This window comes from Micropterus dolomieu, unplaced genomic scaffold (genome assembly GCF_021292245.1).
Source record: "Micropterus dolomieu isolate WLL.071019.BEF.003 ecotype Adirondacks unplaced genomic scaffold, ASM2129224v1 contig_12959, whole genome shotgun sequence".
Taxonomy (NCBI): domain Eukaryota; kingdom Metazoa; phylum Chordata; class Actinopteri; order Centrarchiformes; family Centrarchidae; genus Micropterus; species Micropterus dolomieu.
The window spans coordinates 233-19,075 of NW_025741945.1; the positions used below are offsets into that span (position 1 = coordinate 233).

At 39.4% G+C, this 18,843-nt stretch overlaps 3 protein-coding genes across 3 annotated transcripts; 1 reads left to right on the plus strand and 2 right to left on the minus strand.

Moving 5' to 3' along the window:
• Window positions 1-844: 844 nt before the first annotated feature.
• Window positions 845-6,599, minus strand: LOC123966223 (centrosomal protein of 104 kDa-like). Its single transcript, XM_046042419.1, has 6 exons — window positions 6,339-6,599; window positions 5,211-5,337; window positions 4,910-5,083; window positions 4,318-4,456; window positions 3,066-3,128; window positions 845-974 (listed from the first exon to the last, which is right to left on the minus strand). The coding sequence occupies exons 2-6, from the start codon at window positions 5,321-5,323 to the stop codon at window positions 888-890; spliced, it is 576 nt and encodes a 191-aa protein (XP_045898375.1). The 5' UTR covers window positions 5,324-5,337; window positions 6,339-6,599; the 3' UTR covers window positions 845-887.
• Window positions 6,600-7,056: 457 nt separating this feature from the next.
• lrrc47 (leucine rich repeat containing 47) lies at window positions 7,057-11,385 on the plus strand. The gene is made up of 7 exons (XM_046042420.1): window positions 7,057-7,656; window positions 8,154-8,615; window positions 8,734-8,850; window positions 9,012-9,127; window positions 9,599-9,701; window positions 9,897-9,986; window positions 10,842-11,385. The coding sequence occupies exons 1-7, from the start codon at window positions 7,087-7,089 to the stop codon at window positions 11,061-11,063; spliced, it is 1,680 nt and encodes a 559-aa protein (XP_045898376.1). The 5' UTR covers window positions 7,057-7,086; the 3' UTR covers window positions 11,064-11,385.
• Window positions 11,386-11,930: 545 nt separating this feature from the next.
• LOC123966225 (L-rhamnose-binding lectin SML-like) lies at window positions 11,931-15,707 on the minus strand. The gene is made up of 10 exons (XM_046042421.1): window positions 15,673-15,707; window positions 15,255-15,331; window positions 14,230-14,262; window positions 14,073-14,135; window positions 13,686-13,821; window positions 13,165-13,274; window positions 13,021-13,065; window positions 12,713-12,845; window positions 12,153-12,256; window positions 11,931-11,996 (listed from the first exon to the last, which is right to left on the minus strand). Exons 1-10 carry the CDS (start codon window positions 15,675-15,677, stop codon window positions 11,968-11,970), a joined length of 735 nt encoding a protein of 244 aa, XP_045898377.1. The 5' UTR covers window positions 15,678-15,707; the 3' UTR covers window positions 11,931-11,967.
• Between the last annotated feature and the right edge of the window lie 3,136 nt (window positions 15,708-18,843).

Genomic DNA, 18,843 nt, shown 5'->3' on the forward strand with positions numbered 1-18,843 from the left:
AATCCCTCCTGCAGTGTGTGCAAACCTGGTGGAAAAACTACAGGAAACGTTTGACCTCTGTAATTGCAAACAAAGGCTACTGTACCAAATATTAACATTGATTTTCTCAGGTGTTCAAATACTTATTTGCAGCTGTATCATACAAATAAATAGTTAAAAAAATCATACATTGTGCTGTCTGGATTTATCTTTTTTAGATTATGTCTCACAGTGGACATACACCTACGATGACAATTTCAGACCCCTCCATGATTTCTAAGTGGGAGAACTTGCAAAATAGCAGGGTGTTCAAATACTTATTTTCCTCACTGTATTCCAAGAGGAGAGAAAGCAGACAAATATGTTTTCATATATTGCTATTATATATTGGTGGAATCATATATTATAGTGGAACATTACTAAGAGGAAATAAACTGGGATTGAAAGTCCCATGGTTAATGTAGCCTTGGGTATTGGTTAATTAATGTTACTAACCCGTCTTGCATTGTTAATGTTACATTATCTTCGTTAGTCATTGACACAGATAAGAGCTGATGTTTTCGCATTAGCCATTAGCACATTTGTATGACGTGATAATGACCTGCACATCTTAAAGGGTCAGTTCACCCTAATTACAAGAATAACCCCAAACCTTTCTCACTAATGGTTGTTAGAAACGCAGATACTTTAGTTTTAATTCATCCAGGTGTTCTCAGATAGAATAGAAAAAGAAGAGGAATGAAGTGAATGGTTTGCAATGTGCTTAGCATTTAAAGATTCAACACAAACATGTGTTTTACATTAATGTAGATGTAACCTTTTGCTCTGGACAAACTGGCAGTGAACATTTTCCTGGAACTACTTTACATTGAAGAAATAGCCCCCAACTGGACAATGTGTTCTATATATTACCCAGAGTAACAGCGCATCTCAAAGTTCACAGAAAAACCCATCTCTGTAAAAAGAGTCCACTTTGAATCCCGGTAAAGCTCAGTCTGTGAACAAGAAACGGAAAGGCAACAGTGTAAATAATACAATGAAAGATGGCTGAAGCTTTAACTTCAGGGTCCTAGTACTGTGCATGCTGGCTCACTAGCACACATTTATGTTTTTAGTCATTTTAATGTCAAAATGTATGAAATATTGGAATTACTAGTCGGAGAACACCAGAATATAAATACTAAAAGACAGAATTAAGGGTTGACCTCCACAGAGCAGATTCAATTTGGGATGGAGAGTTAAGGCCATAAAGGCAGTTTCCGCATCTTTGTGACAGCTAAAAAGCATCTGTTTACCACCAACCATCGCACTTTTTCAGTGCTGCGAGCGCCATAAAAAAAAAAAAAAATTCCATTCATGCACCAGTTCCACTGAATGAAAGACAGATCTCAAAACCTGGTCAGATAAAACCAAAACTTTTTGCAAGGCTAGATACCCCTACAGAATGACAGAATGTGTTTTTTTCCTTCATAATAGACCCTTCGCTAAGCCACGCCCCGAATATGCAGCTGGCCAACAACAGCGCAGTACAGGACTCGCTCTAACTGAGATCAGACACTTTCATGCCAGCGGTCCATTGACTCGAATGCAAAAGGAGTCGTTTTCTAGCTTTTCTTTGCTGTATTTTTCCAAAATATGGTCAAACGCTGTTCCTGGGGCACTTTTAATAGTTACAGCTGCTACCCAGAGAGGTTGAAAGGAGAAGTATGATTTATTCCCTTTCCAAAATCTAAAACAAATCCAGAAAAAATGTAGGCTGTGCATTATTCCTAATGTAATGTTTGTTAACTAACACTAGCTAACTTACTATTTAATGTAACTTTATAAAGTCCTGCAGTTTTGCTTTTTAATGATTGTAACAGTGAACAAAGACCTACCCAGCTGTACACAAACAGTGTTGATCCTTAATTTAGTTGTCCTCTTTCTCAATTGACAGGTAATACGGTGGTTCACTTTTACACTGTGATCAGTAGGCTTAAGCTTCTGTCTTTGTTTTTTTCACCTCAGTTTGACAGCCTGAATTAAACCTTCAAATGCAGAATGCAACTGCAAAACTGTCTGCTTCTTTCTGAGATCGCTTTTTCCAAAAATTAGACAATATTTCTCCGGGAAGTGCAGTTATAGACAGTGGCGGTGCCGTGATAAAAGTCTGACAGGTTCGACAGTTTGTCGGACTTAAAGTGACTAAGGGGGGTGTTGCTTAGTGAAGGGCCAATTTAGATGAACTGAGACTGCACATGCTAAATAAGCTTTCTTCCTGTATCCACACCGCAGTGTCCCTCCATAGTACAAACACAATTTCCCCCCATAACAGATATAAGAGAACAAGATCTCGCCGACCCGCCAGGCAAGATCACCGCTGTGGTGGAGGTGCTCAGAGTCGGATTAGTGGAGCAACAATGCACAGCCTGTTCACTGGAATCTGTGCGAGTGTGTGTCTGTGTCTTTCCATGTCTCTGTGTCTGTGTGTGTGTTTTAAGGTGCTCTCTCTCCTCCAGCACCTGTCTGTCTGCAGCACTATCTGATTACACTGGCTAACTAAAGGCCTCCTGTGTGATTACATACTGTCCTCCCTTTGTGTCTCATTACTACATTCCTGACACATATACACACACACACACACTCCAGGTAAACACGTGCGTGTAAACTGAATCAACAACTCTCTGACATATTCTAAGTAACAAATCTTAAGCTTCCCATTATTCAGGGCCGTTGTACTGAAATTGCATTATATTGTGTTGGTATTCATATTATTTGACAATCCCCACCAAACATCAATAAGTGTACAACTCTGCACAGATCAGCTACCATCATAACAGGGAATCCATTTTTTTTGTTTTATGAAGAAAAAATGGATGATATACGATATGTTTTTTTGTTCAAGAGATCAGTTTCCCATTTTAACATGCCAAAAGTTCAAACTGTCGTGGTGGCTGCAATGTCAGTGGATGGATGAGGAAACATCAATCAACCCTATTCTAAGTGACTGATGACAGAGCAATGTCTCTCAAAACCAAAACACAACAGCCCCACCTACTGCTGTGCAGATGTAAGTTCAGTGATGGGTGAAGATAGTGTGCACTTACAATTGTGTTAAAAGCATTGCCATCCAAAGAATCTCCCAGAACATTGATGGCAACCAAAGCAACCTGAAATCATAAAAATATGTTTGTGATGTTGTTGAACGAAACAGAACTGCGAGAGACAATCAATGCATGCAATAAATGGGTGAGTGTTGGGGAGTTAGCCTAATAGTCGAACTATTTTACTGCAATTTAAAGGATAAGGCTGGTGATGTTCTATAATTTGTTTGAGTATTATCAATAAATCACATGAAAAAAACAAACCCAACAATGATTTGATCCTACAAACAAGTAGTGTCTGTGTAGTCGGACTTCACTTATTCCACAGAGCTCCATCGAACTATTAAAAAAACAAATTTGAGACACACTATTGTATTGGGTTGACAAGTTCCTTTATTACAATGAACACATACACAGTAATTTAATTTGAGTCGATCCCACATAACCAAGTTGCTTTAAATACTTACTAAAGCACCAAATGTGTTTAACATCCGCTGCTGAAACGAGTCCCCAACAAATGCACTATTTATTCCTGTTTGAGTAATGTTTGTTAAAATCTGTTTCAATAATTTAGCCTGATAAAAAATTTAACTATATATTTGTGATCTGTTTTTAAAGATTGAAATCTTCAGCGGGAACAAAGGAACAGTGTGCCACAGACAGGGGAGGGAAGTACTGAGAGATGGACTAACACATTGTTAGTTTTGGTCTTTTCATGGTAATTGTTCACAGTAAAAAGAATATATAATAACTCCAGCCATATCCTTTGAGTAAAATCATTATAATCTACTAACAGGGTTTCTCATTTTAAAATAAAATAAAAGCTTCAAATCTGGAATAAAAAATCTATTAATTTTGTGTCAGTCTACTAAATCAGTACATCCCATTTCAACACTATTGAAAATGCAAATGAAGCTCAGGAAGTTGAACTTCTCAGGAGTGTCTAATAACAGTCATTCAACATAATTTAGACATGCAGTATCTATCAACCACATTTACAGAAGTCTTTAACATTTTCTCATATCCCCACAACACATCAATAATGAGACTAAAATATTATCTAAGATGGGTGCTCTAGCCTGTGTTGGATACCCAGCTGATGTGTTGCTTGACATACTGCTTCAAGACAAAATGACCGCTATGTGTTTCAAACACTGGCGGAAATTTATGAAAAACAGCCATGGACTTTATAGATCTAAAACACTGATGAAAGACACTGTTTAGGGAAATAATAGTGTGTCGGTGGTTATTGTACCTGACTGTGGGGATTGTAACGGTTGGCATGGTTCTTATGGAAGGTTATTCTCAGGTACGTTCCGATGGCGTCCACATGGACCGACTTCAACTCCCGAGCTTTGAAGCCTGTCTTCTCATTGTCCGACAAAGACACATACCTGTGGTGAGAGTACCGTGATGGCTGTCAGTTCAACTCTTCTGCTGAGATATACTAAAGTGCATATCTACATTTTAATTCTATAATGATACACATTTAGAAACAGGACTACCAAGACTAGAAACAGCCAAGATATTACTGAACCCAGTTGATGACTGTCAATCAAACTGCCTTTCAATCAAATAGATACAACATGACTGTACTGCATAACTAGCCACTGTGTACCTCCTTCCGGGTATAATCAGTAAGATACGAAATCAGAACCAGATCTAAGGATCAAAGCCGTCTGTCCAGGGAGCATCATCACCAGGTGAACACTTAAACACTTAAAAATGACCTATGTTTATGATTGTGTAGGCTGCAACATCCCAATCTCCCACACCAACTTGTATTAACCTAATATGCAGTTCTAGTAAAAATACACAAAAAGGCCTTGCTAAGTCTGCAGTCTCACCCGAGTCGGCGAAGCTGCCCAGGGAACCCAGAGGTGGTGGTTTCAGGGAGGGTGTCTCCAATGTGAAATTCCACCTTGGCTGGGATCAGGTACTGATGAGCCAGCAGCTGCAGCTTCCTCACCCTACTTCTCTCCACCAGCTGGAGGGTGACGTACTGAGGGTAGGAGCACAGCCTGCGGAATATTTCATTCACATAATTATTATTATTATTTTTTTTTTAGGAGCATAGAATGACAATGAACAAAGTTGCCATGAATGTATGTGACATGCTTTTGTAAGTAAAGCACTGTATTACTTTACCTGCTGGATCTCCAGCCATTGACTGTGGGTGCATGGACCATGAGCTCCTTTGCATTGAAGTTATCCTCATGACTTGAAGAGTTGACCACAATGAATCCTATCTTCCTGGGCATCCCTCTAATGGACACTGATAGAACACAAACTAATTGATTTATACATAGATATAGATATATTTAATATCTGAAATTTAAAAAAAATAAGTGAAAATCATGAATGTAAAGATGATTCATTTTAGAGGCCTGGACAGTGCAATTTGTGTTTACGAGCTTCTGCATCTTCCGTTATACTGACATAATGCTTGGAACTTAGGAATTTTTTCTTAATGAAATAAATGTGCATATTTCTAGACATATAGTATATCCCATGTATCAGTAATGAATCTCAAGTATTATATCAGTACTAGTAGTGAAAAAATTACCCAACCACGTTAAAAAAAATATTCTAAAGGCCTGTCACAGCACTTTGTACATCTGAACCACTTACAACAACAGGTAATATTAAATATTTACTAATACAGCCAGAAGTATTTATCACTACACTTGTGCTGACCAAATGTTGCTAAACATACAAACAGCAATTAGACAGCAATGACTTATTTTAAGAAAGAATATATTTATTTCAGTGCATTAATTTAACAATAAAATAATAATATGAAGGCTATTAAACAACATCTGATTAGGTAGCAATGTCAAATCATACTTTATTCATAATTTATGTGTACTTAATGTATGTCAGTAGCTGCAAGTGCGCAGAATGCAAGAAGCGTTTGTTGAAGGATTTACTACTTGTGTCACATAAAACAAAAAATATTAGACGTCCAGTTTGGTGTATAATTCTCCTTGGGAGGAAATAAACTATCCTGGATATGGCATACACACGCGCTTGGGTAGGACAGAAAAGTCCTTCTTGCTGACTTCAACATGGTGGGTGGGAGGTATTAGCTAAGTTAACTCCATCAGCCAACATAGCTAGTTTTACTGTAACGTCAGCTGTATTTTAAAAGGTATTAGGGGAGGCCAAAATCCAATAAATGTCCAGACACCTGTCATTCGTTAATCCTACATTTTGTTGCTATATATTTTTAGAGTAAATTGAAGGTTTTTTGCGTGTATTTCAAAGATATCTTACCACGAACATCACCGCAATGTTGACAGCTTGCGCTCCCATCCCATCTCCATAACCACCGTTGACAACAACCAGCGCGCACATGCGCAATGGAGAGCCTGTCGTCAGTCGCAATGGATTGTCGTGAATGTCGTACGCATTATACGACCTATCAACATTTATTTGTTAAAAGTTTACCGACTCTCACCCACATCCATGGACCCACCTCTACTTATATTATGTTTTTGCCTGCATATTGACACAATGATCACACCGATAAACAATGTAATACATTTTCTAATGAGTTTTAACAACTTCTTGGCCCTCGGGTGACGTCTATGGACGAAGCAGTGAAACAACTAGCCAGTTACTTCAGGAAGCCAAACATGTTGTCTCCAAAATAAAGGTACCGCATGTAGCGGCAACTTCAGTCTGATCTCTCACAATATTGCAGTAAATCTTCAGGGGCAATCACACCTAATCTAAGACTCATGACATAAATATTCCACAAAAAATATGCCACAAATTAAAAAGAGATGTACAAGCATTATAATAAGAAATCAAAATGCTGTAATAATTGACGGCTTCAAAGTAGTGGTCATCATTCCAAGTTGTTGTTACGTTTTGATTATAATTTGTTGAGACGTGTGTACATGTATCACCCGTAAACCTATATGTCAAGAATATAGTGATTTATTTTGAAATAATTAAACGGATGTTTCATGTATTTTATTGTCTTGGTTATCTTGGAAAGTGGTGTCTAACCGACAGCATGGATGACATGGAGAAATGGCCAGAAATAGAGAAAGCAGCGTCAGGGAAGAGACGTGAACTGGTTTTACAGGGTCCAACTATCGACGGGAGAATTTCCTCTAACAGGGGACTCGCCTCAGCTATCTATTCCCTCACCCTGCTGAATTATCTGGAAGTTAGCCAGTGCCCGAGTTTGACAGAGATCCACGAGGACATCCAACATCTGACAAACCTTCAGAGCCTCATCCTGTGCAGAAACAAGCTGACCTCCATCCCGAATGTCGTCGGTAACCTCAAGTCCCTGAAGGTCCTGGACCTTTCAGTCAACAACCTAAGGGTTTTACCAGAGGGAATCACTCAGTTAAAGGAGCTAAACACTCTCAATGTGAGCTGTAACAGCCTGGAGGTCCTACCAGAGGGACTGAGTCAGTGCACCAAGCTCTCCACCATCAACATCTCCAAGAATCGCATCACCGCTTTCCCCGCCGATTTCTACTCCGAGCGACTGGATCTCCTCAGCACACTGGTCGCTTCCGATAACGCCATTGAACAGCTGAGTGGAGATATTCACAAGCTAGCAGCTCTAAAGGTGGGCCGGACAACATGGTTTTCAAAATGTTGTTCGAATTGCTGGTACACTGTTTTGAATTCGTCACACGGTCACGTTACACTCCATACACCAAGCAGCTCCTGTATAACGTTACTGAATATTGATAGATGTCCTCTTTACGAGGCGATTTTGTTTAAGGAAATGGCCTCTGGGTGGATTAAATGAAGCCCGAATATCAGAGGAGCTGTCACTGTTTGCGATGTGTATCTTAAATTATAGCTAACGAGGTCTTACATTTACCAGTGTGTAATACACCACAAAAATGTCAGGTTTTTAAACAGAATTTGGCGAGTAACGTTAACCTTCACTCCAGAGACTGATCAGTATAGATCTGTGCAAGCTTAAGTTCAATATACCCTTGTCTTTTTGTGTTTTTTCCTTTACACAACTCTTACTTTGGGTCAGCTGATGCTCTTAGGCCCAAAGTGAATGCACTTATGCACTTGCTTTTGTCCCCCTCATGCCCGTCTTCCCAGGTGCTGGATCTCTCTAACAATAAGCTGAGCGAGATCCCCTCCGATCTGAGTGACTGCCCCAAGCTTAAGGAGATCAACTTCAAAAGCAACAAGTTGAACGACAAACGTCTGGAGAAGATGGTCAACGGCTGCCAGACCAAGTCCATACTTGACTACCTGAGAGGAAAAGGAAAAGGAAGACAGGGGGAGGATGGAGGCGACGTGGACGGGGGTCGCAACACAGACAAGGGGAAAAGGCAGCAGCAGAGGAAGAAGAAGGAGAAGGTGGCAGGCGAACAGGATGAGTTGGAGGAACTCAACAAGATGGTGGTGAGGGTTCTCCATGTTTCGGACGCTCCTACAGCACTCACAGTCAAAGTGAGTGAAGCGGTGAAAGATGTTCGACCCTACTTGGTGTGCTGCGTGGTCAGAGGCATGAACCTGAAGCCTGGGAATGCTCTCAAACGATTCCTGGTGGCTCAGGTAAGGTCAAGCCCCTCACAAGGTGGCATACATTGGACCATTTTAGTGGTGGATGACTAATAAAATAACAAATTGTGCAGTGTAGTCCCCAAAAAAGATTCACCTGTTGTTTTTCTAGACAAAGCTTCACGATGACCTGTGTGGTAAAAGGACCACTGCAACCATTGCATCTCACGATGTGCAACTTCTCAAAGCTCCCCTGATGTATGATGTCAAACCACCTACCCAGTTGAAGGTATGCTAAGGCTAAAAATTTTTCATTTGCAGCAATCAAATAAAATAAATATTGTCATGTTCAAGTTTGCTTCAGTTGCTGCGTGGTCCATTGCAGTTGTCACTGAAAAGATCTAAAAAAGACATGTCTGAATTTCACCCAAAAAACACAATGTTTGTTAGATTGTGCCGCTAGGTCGGAAAGAGATGACGGCCGTCGAGCTGATAAGACACCTTCAGCTGGAGGCTGACGAGCTGAGGAAGCACAAGAAGAGGCAGAACGTCACTGGTCTCCACAAGTCAGTACAAATAACTCACTTTTTGGTTAATATCTTTATGTTGATCTCATATGAACTGATAAAACAGAGCTTTATATAAAAGACACAAGTATTAAAGAGATGCACATGTCATCTGTATAACTTGCTTATTGATTTGTTTGAACACATGGGGGCAGTATAAGGATGTTGGACCACAGCTTTAGTCTGATTTATTTCAACCTCAGTGTTTAATGAGCCATTGGTTTTATTAACATCTTGAACACATCATCTTAGCAAGCCCATATTGTGTCTGCAGGTAGTTGAAATCAGTGTGCATTAATAAGAATTGACCAGTGTTTAAATTGTTGATTTTGATAATTGACATGCCTGGCTTGTAAAAAGTTAGAAAAGCAAAAGAATGTCACCTGCTATGCATCTATTGCATTTGCCTAAGCCCTTTTTATTATGTTGTCTCTCTCATATAGTCTCACTGCTATTTAATTTTTTTTACAGATACCTGCAGATTTTGCAAGGTAAAGCACTCTATCCCTGCCTAGTGGATGCAGAGGGGCAGGTGATCTCTTTCCCACCTATTACCAACAGTGAAATAACCAAGGTGTGTGTGTCTAATTTACTGTGGTTGTCATTATTGTGTCCTTTCAGAAGAGATGATTACATATTAAATGCTGTCATATTGTACAATTGTTAACAGCAAAAAAAAAATGAATCCATTAACACAGCTGATCTTATTTTAGTGTCTTTTCATGATACAACAGAAATAATTACCCGATCTGCTGATTGCACTTTACAGATCAAGAAGACAACCAAAGAGCTGTTCTTGGAGGTGACGAGTGCATCCAGCCTGCAGACCTGTAAAGATATTATGGACGCTCTGATTGTAGTAAGCGTCTCTTTTTCTCTCTTTTCTCTATCATTAAAGAATAAGTCAAGTTTATTGGAACTTTGCAACTTTTATTTTCACAGTTTTGGCCATTGTTTCTGTGGTGTTCTAACATCCTTATCTTTCTTTAAATTGATCTGGGTCCAAGACTGGGCTTTTGTCATAACTATTCATGGGAAAATTTCAAATACAGACACCACTTGTGATAGATGTCACATGTAGATAATCTGGATTTGTTCAGTAGTTTGTTGCTAATTCGATGTGGAAGATGTTGAAGCTCATGGTCAAACATTTTAACAGATGGACTAATATTACAGTGTTCAGGCCCTGCTGGTGGAAGAGCAAATTGGCTCACTACAGCTGGTGCTGGCCCTTTAGGCGGAGTACAGAGTTACGCCAAGGATAAACCTTTTCAGAATCCCAGAAATACTGCACTGCTCACACTACGAGACATTTATGTCCCAGACTACTTGTTATGTTGACATGAGGAGGCGTACAAAAAATACACAAACATTATTCCAGTCATTGTTGTTCAATCCAGCTGGATATTCAACAAAATGTTAGTGTGTCCACACTAATTCTAAGCAGGTTTTGAAAGTTGTTGATGTTTTTTAGAAAGTATACTGAATAGTACATTTTTGAGCTTTAGTTTTGAACCTAATCCTCAGACATCAGGAGTTTTCATCTAAGAGCTATATTTGAAGAAAACCGAGACAATCACATTTTTTTATACGGTAGTGTCACATAGTTCTGCATTTTTTTCACAATTTGTTTTGCAATACAGTTTAAATCCATCTCTTAAATGCAATAACAAATAGTGCAGGCATTTTAACGATATGTCCTGTTTCCGCACAGAAAATGGCGGAGTTGAACAAGTTCACAGCAGAGCATCAGGAGGAGGCGGGGTCGGACGGAGAAGGGGAAGGCCCGCAAGAGCCAGCCGCCAGCCGCGAGATCTCCAGCGAACTGATCGTCCAGCAGGTCCGAACGGTCGACCACGACGGGAACCTGAAGGTCGTTTACCCGTCAAAGACCGACCTCTCCAAAGACGTCAGCAACTTGACCGTCATTTGGTAGTCGTGCTGCGGATGTCCTCTGATGTTTACACTCACTCACGTGTTACATGAAGTCATTTTAACAGATTAATATTGTGGGACATTAAGGCTAACATTTTGACAACATACAACAAACTGACATCCCTTTTACTTCAGGGAGCACAGAAAATCAGATCCTATAGGATTTTTTATGATGAAAATAACATCCAGCAGCAGTTTGATATTTAGTAATGAGTGTTGCCTGGTGACGAATGTTAACATTTCTGATTAATGTACAACATTTTGAACCACATGTAGTAAATCTGTAATAAATCCTGTTGCTTCCTGAAAGCACAACAAGCTTACTGTATGTCCAAGTATCCTTTTTATTATTATTATTTACTAACTGAAGGCAACTTGTCTTTTGGTCAAATTAATGTTTCTGACATTAACTTGGACAGGTCATTTATTTGTAGTACTGGAAGATTTGGAGATATCTCAACTTACAGTAATGCCATTTTCTCTTTAAGCAGCAGAAAATAATGTCTGAATGAGACTTGATGCCGTTGTTCATAAGTTTATTTATTGTATTTCATATGCCACACACATTGTTTGCTGTGTAGCTTGAGTGGCTGGAGGTTTGTTTTCCTTGTCCAGACATTGTTGCTACAGCTGCTAATGCTAGCTACCAAACAGTTTGGATAGTGCATCACTTCCTATGCAACAGGAGTAGGCGAAATGACAGCGGGTGCAGACGCTTTTTTCAGGTTGTGTGTGTGGTTGTGGAGTGGGCAGCTTCTTAGAGAGACGGGCAGTATGAAAGAAAGGGGGTCAAGAACATCCAAGAACGATCGGTTTGCCTGACAGAAGATGCATCAAACTGTAACAAAATAACAAACTGACAAATGTATTTAATTCATAACATGTTTATTGTGATGACTGAAACTTCAGTACTGCTCTGGACTGAGGCCAGGATCTGTAAAAGAACAGAAAATATTTAATTCTGGCAAATAAGTGACTGATGGTATCATGGCTTTCTTATCATCAAAATTGTGTGAACATATCTCTGTATCATGCCATTCCCGCACCCTGCATCCCCAATTTGGCTGTTCATCAGAGTGACGATACTTACATTCACATACGTAAGCCACCTCAAGGTACTTGTAGGTGCCGACACAGGGGTCTCCAAACTCTGAGCTGCTTACGCTGATAGTACAGCTGTTTTTCCCATTACAGCTGTGGACGCAGAGTGAGTGAATACAGGCTTGAATGCACTTTGGAGTATACAAAATGGTATTTAAAGAAGGGGAAAGTGAACGCAATTAACATCTTCAAATCTGCATAATATGTGTTATATAAAGATGATTCCCTTTCCATCAGCAGTAATATACCTTTTTGGTGCAATACAACACAGTCTGTAAACTGAACTAACACTTCACTGGTGTGCATGCTCCAAACACACAAAACATCTATGTATTTTTTTGTACATATTGTGTGGCTTGTACTTTGCCTTGGGTGTTACTTGAGCATAGAAAATACCTCCCTTTGTGATCCCTTTCTTGCCTATTTGACTTTCTTCGTAATGGACTAAAGTAATCTTGCAAATATATGAACTTATCTACCTGTGCCAATAGCAAATTGTCTTTTTAAGTCTTGTTTTCCTTATATTTACCAAAGAGCATGCAACTGTACCTGTCAGCAACTTTGCTAGTGGGATCTGAGCAGTAGACATTTTCAGTCTCAGAGGCAGTCTTTTTGTAAGAGCAAGTGGAGTAGTCACGACGTCCGTAGTTAGCACCGTAGACAAATATGACCTGACCATCATCTGGTAGAAAGATGAAGAATTGGCAAGGCAGAGAGGACAGAAATGCAGTTTAGAAGCAGGCAACCAAAGAAGCAAGTTGTGAAATACTGAGATTAGTGTTCAGATACAGTGGAAATGTAATCGTGCTAATTGTAATCACATTAATATTCCATAAATGAAAAAAATGTAATCTTACCACAATACAAATGTGCCAAAGAGTGCTCGCATGTAACAAGATGAACTGTCGAAGTAACATGAATGACATCACATTAGACACCACACTATAAAACGTCCAGCTTTGTTTCATTGTTTCATTGTTTCATGCAGACATGTGACTGACTTGCTGGGAAACAGGTGTAGTTGGTTTCCAGATATTTGTAGATGCCATGGCAGGGATCGGAGGTACGAACAACATTTGTGTTAAATTCACACACCCTCCTGCCGTTACACCTATAGGAAAAACCGTAAGAGCATGTTTTCAACACAAACCTAACACTAGTATCTAGTGTTAATAGAATACTGTAGTAAGTTGGATTAATGTCAGAGACTTTACTATTTAATCCCCAAACAAGTGCAATATATAGTGTGAAACGCAGGCTCGAGTGTTTGAGAAACCACTCTTGTTAATATACAGTATAATATAATAATAAATGCAAAGGAGTGAGCAGTTTATAAGTCTCTCAAAATGATCGACTTGATCCAAACCAGTCTGGCCTTTGACACGGTGAACCACCCAATTCTTCTGTTCACCCTATCTGAACTAGGCACCGATGGTACAGCGTGGTATGCCAGCAGCCACATCAAGAATACATTATGCAAAATGTATATTTTTTACTCTGTCGCTGTTCATGTTATGTGTACCTTCTCTTGAGGATTTCCACTGTGCCATTTTGAGAGCACTCCGTGTTGGCAAGCTGTTCTTCAGATCTGCCCTCACTGCAGGTCTCGCTGTTTGCACGTCCGTACATTGCTGCCTCCACATTGATCACTCCCATATCTGTTGCACACCGAGGTAGACAATAAGAAACCAAACCATGGGAAAAGTGTTCTTCTAAAGATTTAGAGTTTAATATATTTGATTACATAAACATAAAAATGTTTTCTTTCATAGTAAACTTTAAAAATCAAAGCCTCTGTATGTATAGGTTTGTGGTTGTGAAAAGATGGGGATGGGGTACTCTCTGCCAGTGGTGCGTATAGAGAGTGGATACTTTATCTGAAAGACAATGTGGCGCAGTTCAGTCATACCACAGCTCAGGCGCTGGACATTTTGGACGTCGGCACAGGTGATAACTCTCTCTGCGGAAACAACTAAAATAACAAATATGAAAATTCAAGTTGAAGTGTGTTCATGCCACAGCCTGTGTAAATAAAATAAATGCAACACATTCACTCAGATATTTACCTGCTGTCATGACGAAATATATTGCTGCCCGCACTGGAAAAGAAATATCACTGTCACACTGTGTCAGCCAAATATTAGCACAACTTACAAAGTCTTGCGTTAAATAATTAAAAATAAAAGCACAAGTGTTACTAATAACAGTAACGATGGCTCTGTTCTATTTAAGCATCCCAGTAAGTCATGACAATGTGACAGTGAGAGCATCATAGCATGTAAATCATGTAAACTGACCTAATTAATGTTATTAGTAACACCTGTGCTTTTGCTGCTATGATGACATGTCAAAAAGTCTGCTGTGCAAAAGCTGTAAATATATGTCAAAGAATAATTTCCATTATTCACCTTTCTCTTACCTGTAACTCAGACATTCAACATGTGATTGTACATAAAAAAAGGTACCGTAAATCGTCCCACACCACTAAGTTGTAGCCAAGTCAATTTTCTTTATGATACAATGAGTAAACGGACCCCAAATCTTAACAAAACTAAGAAACAGTCAGATGAGGAGTACCTATTCTCTAAAAAAAAATCATGTTGTCTATCCCCTCATCCCAAACCTCATCACATATCTCAGAACCAATTTCCTTACTATTAAGGCTGGAGGAGGTGGGCTGTGTAAAAAGAGCTACAAACTGTGATATTAGATGTTTAAAATGCAATCATTGAAATGTTAAAGGTAATAATGTCAAACTGAAAACGACACTGCTTAACAGAATGTCTTATTGGCAGGTAAGTAGAAAAAATACTATGATTATTGTAAATAAGAAAACATCTAATCGATCAGGTGTGCGACTGTTTTTATGGCAAATCCGCTCATAAACTGAGATATCTGTTACTCCTAGCGTCCCGTTTATGTGCCTGAAAATTAAAAGTGCAACAAGGTTTGTACAATCATAGGCACACACAGTCTCAAAGATGACGCCACCCAGCACCCTGAAACTCTAAACAGATATATTAAAGCTTTTAGTAGGAGAAATCTCACTTTTTTTTATATGAACCCATATAATTGTTAGTTGTGTACTCACACAGTGTGGTGCAGAGTCTGAAGCGAAGCATGGTTTTAGAAGATCCCGTCTGAGGTGAACAGTAGCACTGATGGTGGCTGGAACAGACACACGTGTATTTATTGTGCTCGATCAGGAACTGTCTTTCTGTGAAAGATAATAGCTTGACCTTGTGCAATTGGCTCTTATCCATATATGTAAAATGTGAACACACAATTAAAGCCAGCATTTGATTTCCTGAACACTCTAAAGCATCTGGTGTTTTTTTGTCTGGACTTTCAGAAAGACCTAGAAACACCAGACACTGAGAGTCACTGCAGTGGAGCTTAACCGGAATCTTTTTATACTCATGATTTAATGGGATTCATGAAGCTTTGCTTGTGCACATTTCTTTAGATTTTGGAAGAAAATTATTCGCACAATAGCAAAATCACAAAACCTCATTTCAAACTAACAGAAGACACGTGCTGCTTTCACCCGATGTTATCTGGGATTGGCTCAAGCCCCACCGCAACCCTGCACACAGGATAAGCGCTTGACGATGGATGGATGGATGGATGGGTGGGCGGGTGGATGGATGGATGGGTGGATGGGCGGATGGGTGGGTGGATGGATGGATGGGTGGGTGGATGGGTGGATGGATGGATGGATGGATGGATGGGTGGATGGATGGATGGGTGGATGGATGGATGGGTGGATGGGCGGATGGGCGGATGGATGGATGGATGGGTGGGTGGATGGATGGATGGATGGATGGATGGGTGGATGGATGGATGGATGGGTGGATGGGCGGATGGGTGGATGGATGGATGGATGGGTGGGTGGATGGGTGGATGGGTGGATGGATGGATGGATGGATGGATGGATGGGTGGATGGGTGGCTGGATGGATGGATGGGTGGATGGATGGATGGATGGGCGGGTGGATGGATGGATGGGTGGATGGGTGGATGGATGGATGGGCGGATGGGTGGAAGGATGGATGGATGGATGGGTGGATGGATGGGTGAATAGGTGGATGGATGGATGGATGGATGGATGGATGGGTGGATGGATGGATGGATGGATGGATGGATGTTGTGATTTCAGTTTCTACTTGAGTGATAACAGGATCTGCAAAAATCAGATAAAAGATTGACTTCAGATGAATATTTAAGTTTAAAGTTTATTAAAGTGTAAAATCACCAGCTGTGTGGTCCCAGTACACTTTACAGAAAACAGAGACACATAGAATTTGCAGAAAAAGAAACACATAAGAAACACACATTAAAAAACAACAATAAAATAGACAATTATAAAAGCAACTTGCTCTCATTTCGCATCTGTTAAATGTTCACCTGCAATTTTCTGTAGTGGTAATATTTGTTCTTGTAGTGTACTTAATTAGCATATATCATGGTTATCAACAGTTGTGTCAAAAAACATTATGAATGGAAGTTTCCACTCACATCTTAAAATGCTTGATTTGCAAGAGAATGTATTCTAATTTTTAATTGTAATTAATTAATTATATATTAACTCCTCCCTGATCTTTTATTCATTTCTGTCTTGTTTCTCTGTTTCCTATGACTCACTCTGTATTGAGTGTTTTGTCAGAGTGATTGTTATTTTGGATGCTGTAACTCTGTGCTCTCTCCCATATGCACGTCATCTGATTGAGCTCCTCTGACCTGTGGAACTCCTCAAGGATCAATCCTGGGACCTTACTTATTCTCCCTTCACGTCCTTTATTTGGCTGCAAATCTTATCCTTTCTATGTTGATGTCCATCTTTATGCATTTGTGAAATCTATGAAACTTTCAAATTTGGCTACTTTAAATCATTTTCTGAAGAGAGAGAAGATTTGTGCCTGGCTGTCTCGTCATTTTCTGTAGTTACAGCAGTAAATCACAACAAAGCTTTTGTCTCCTAAATTTGATTAAAAAATTTGACATCAGCACTTTGATTCCCAGTGTAACTCATGCCAGTAATTCAGTCTTCAGGGTTGTTTTTTGCCAAATTACTTTGTTCTTCTTCCAAAAGCTCAAACAAATCATCTAGTGTTTTATCTCCTCAAGTCTCAACAAATGTAAAACACTGTATTCTTGTTTAAGCCAATGTTTTTAAATGGTTAAATTGCATTAATTTTATCCAATCAAACTGTATTTGTAAAACATATTTAAAAACAACTAGGTAGACCAAAGTGCTCTACATTGACATGAATCAAATAATCAATATCCAATCAATAAATCCATACAAAACAAACATGACCATAAAATGGCAACATAGAACTCTCAAACTGGGTCAAAAGCCAAGGAGTAGAGGTGAGTTTTTGGTGCTGGAAGGCTGGAGGCTAGCCAAGACACAAATAGGCAATTCATTCCACAGGGGCGACTGAGAAGCTTGATCCCCCCTGTTCTTGAGCCCTGTAATAAGGACAACAAGGAGTAACTGGTCAGCTCACTTTAATGACCTTGAAGGAGCAGCTTTAATAGATCAGCAACAGGCTGGAACTAGCCAATGAAAGCCTTTAAAAACAAAAAATAACTAGGAATAGACAATATTATAATAGACTGCTGCTCCTCTCAGCTCCCAGGCTTCTTCAGTTTCTGTTTGCCTGTATGTTTCGCCTGGTTCACCAAAGACAAACTGCTCTAACCTGTTCAGTCTGTGCTCTGAGACTGAATATCTGCCGTGCCTCATGGGATTGTCATGTTATTATCATTTAGGAATTGATAGCCAGTTGAATACAAGCCACTGGAGTCAGGTTCAGGTTTGCTAGATCGTAATGAATAAATACTGAATGCAAATTCACAAAGAATGGATTGCTGCCACTGATAGCACCATGAACTGTGCATCCCTTGCAACCACTATCTGCCCCGTCTTAGGGTACATAATGTTTTGCAGCTGAGTGCAATATGCCCTTGTTTTGTTTCTGTTTAATATATATCTGCAATTTTCTGTAAATGTCTGTAATGAGCTGCAAGAACAAAATTTATCACTCATGTCTTCAAATGTTTGGTTTGAAAGAAACGCATTCTAATTCTAGCTAATTGAATTACATATTAACTCCGCTTTCAGTCGTTTCTATCTGCGGGATTTTTCACATTTTTCTATGATTCACTCTGTAATGAGTGTTTGTTAATTGGGATGATATGACTGTGTACCATCATGCATCTGGGTGCAGACAGCTGTTTTCTCTCTGCTCTGTGCTGGACTGGTACCGTGTGCAATAAAATTCAAGAATAAGTTATTTCTGGAAGCAGAAAACAACAGTAATAGTGTTGTAAAACACTGTATTTTTGTTTAAGCCAAGAAGCTGCAGCACAATTAAAATTGGCTGGCTTCACTAAATAGATAAAGGCAATTTTTTGGGAGACAGGCTTGTGCTCTGAAACACATACAAAGCAATCTTAAATGCAGACAGATAAAATAGTTATTGGTACACATTTAGCTTTCCTAATGTAATTCTAAATGTATTTTTTTAAATTTACTGTAAAAACTAGGTATAGCCAATATTTTAATAGACTGCTGCTCCTCTCAGTTCCCAGGCTTCTTCAGTTTCCCTGTTTGTCTGTATGTATGTTTTGAATGGTTTGCTAAAGACTTCAAACTGCTCCAACCTCTTTAGT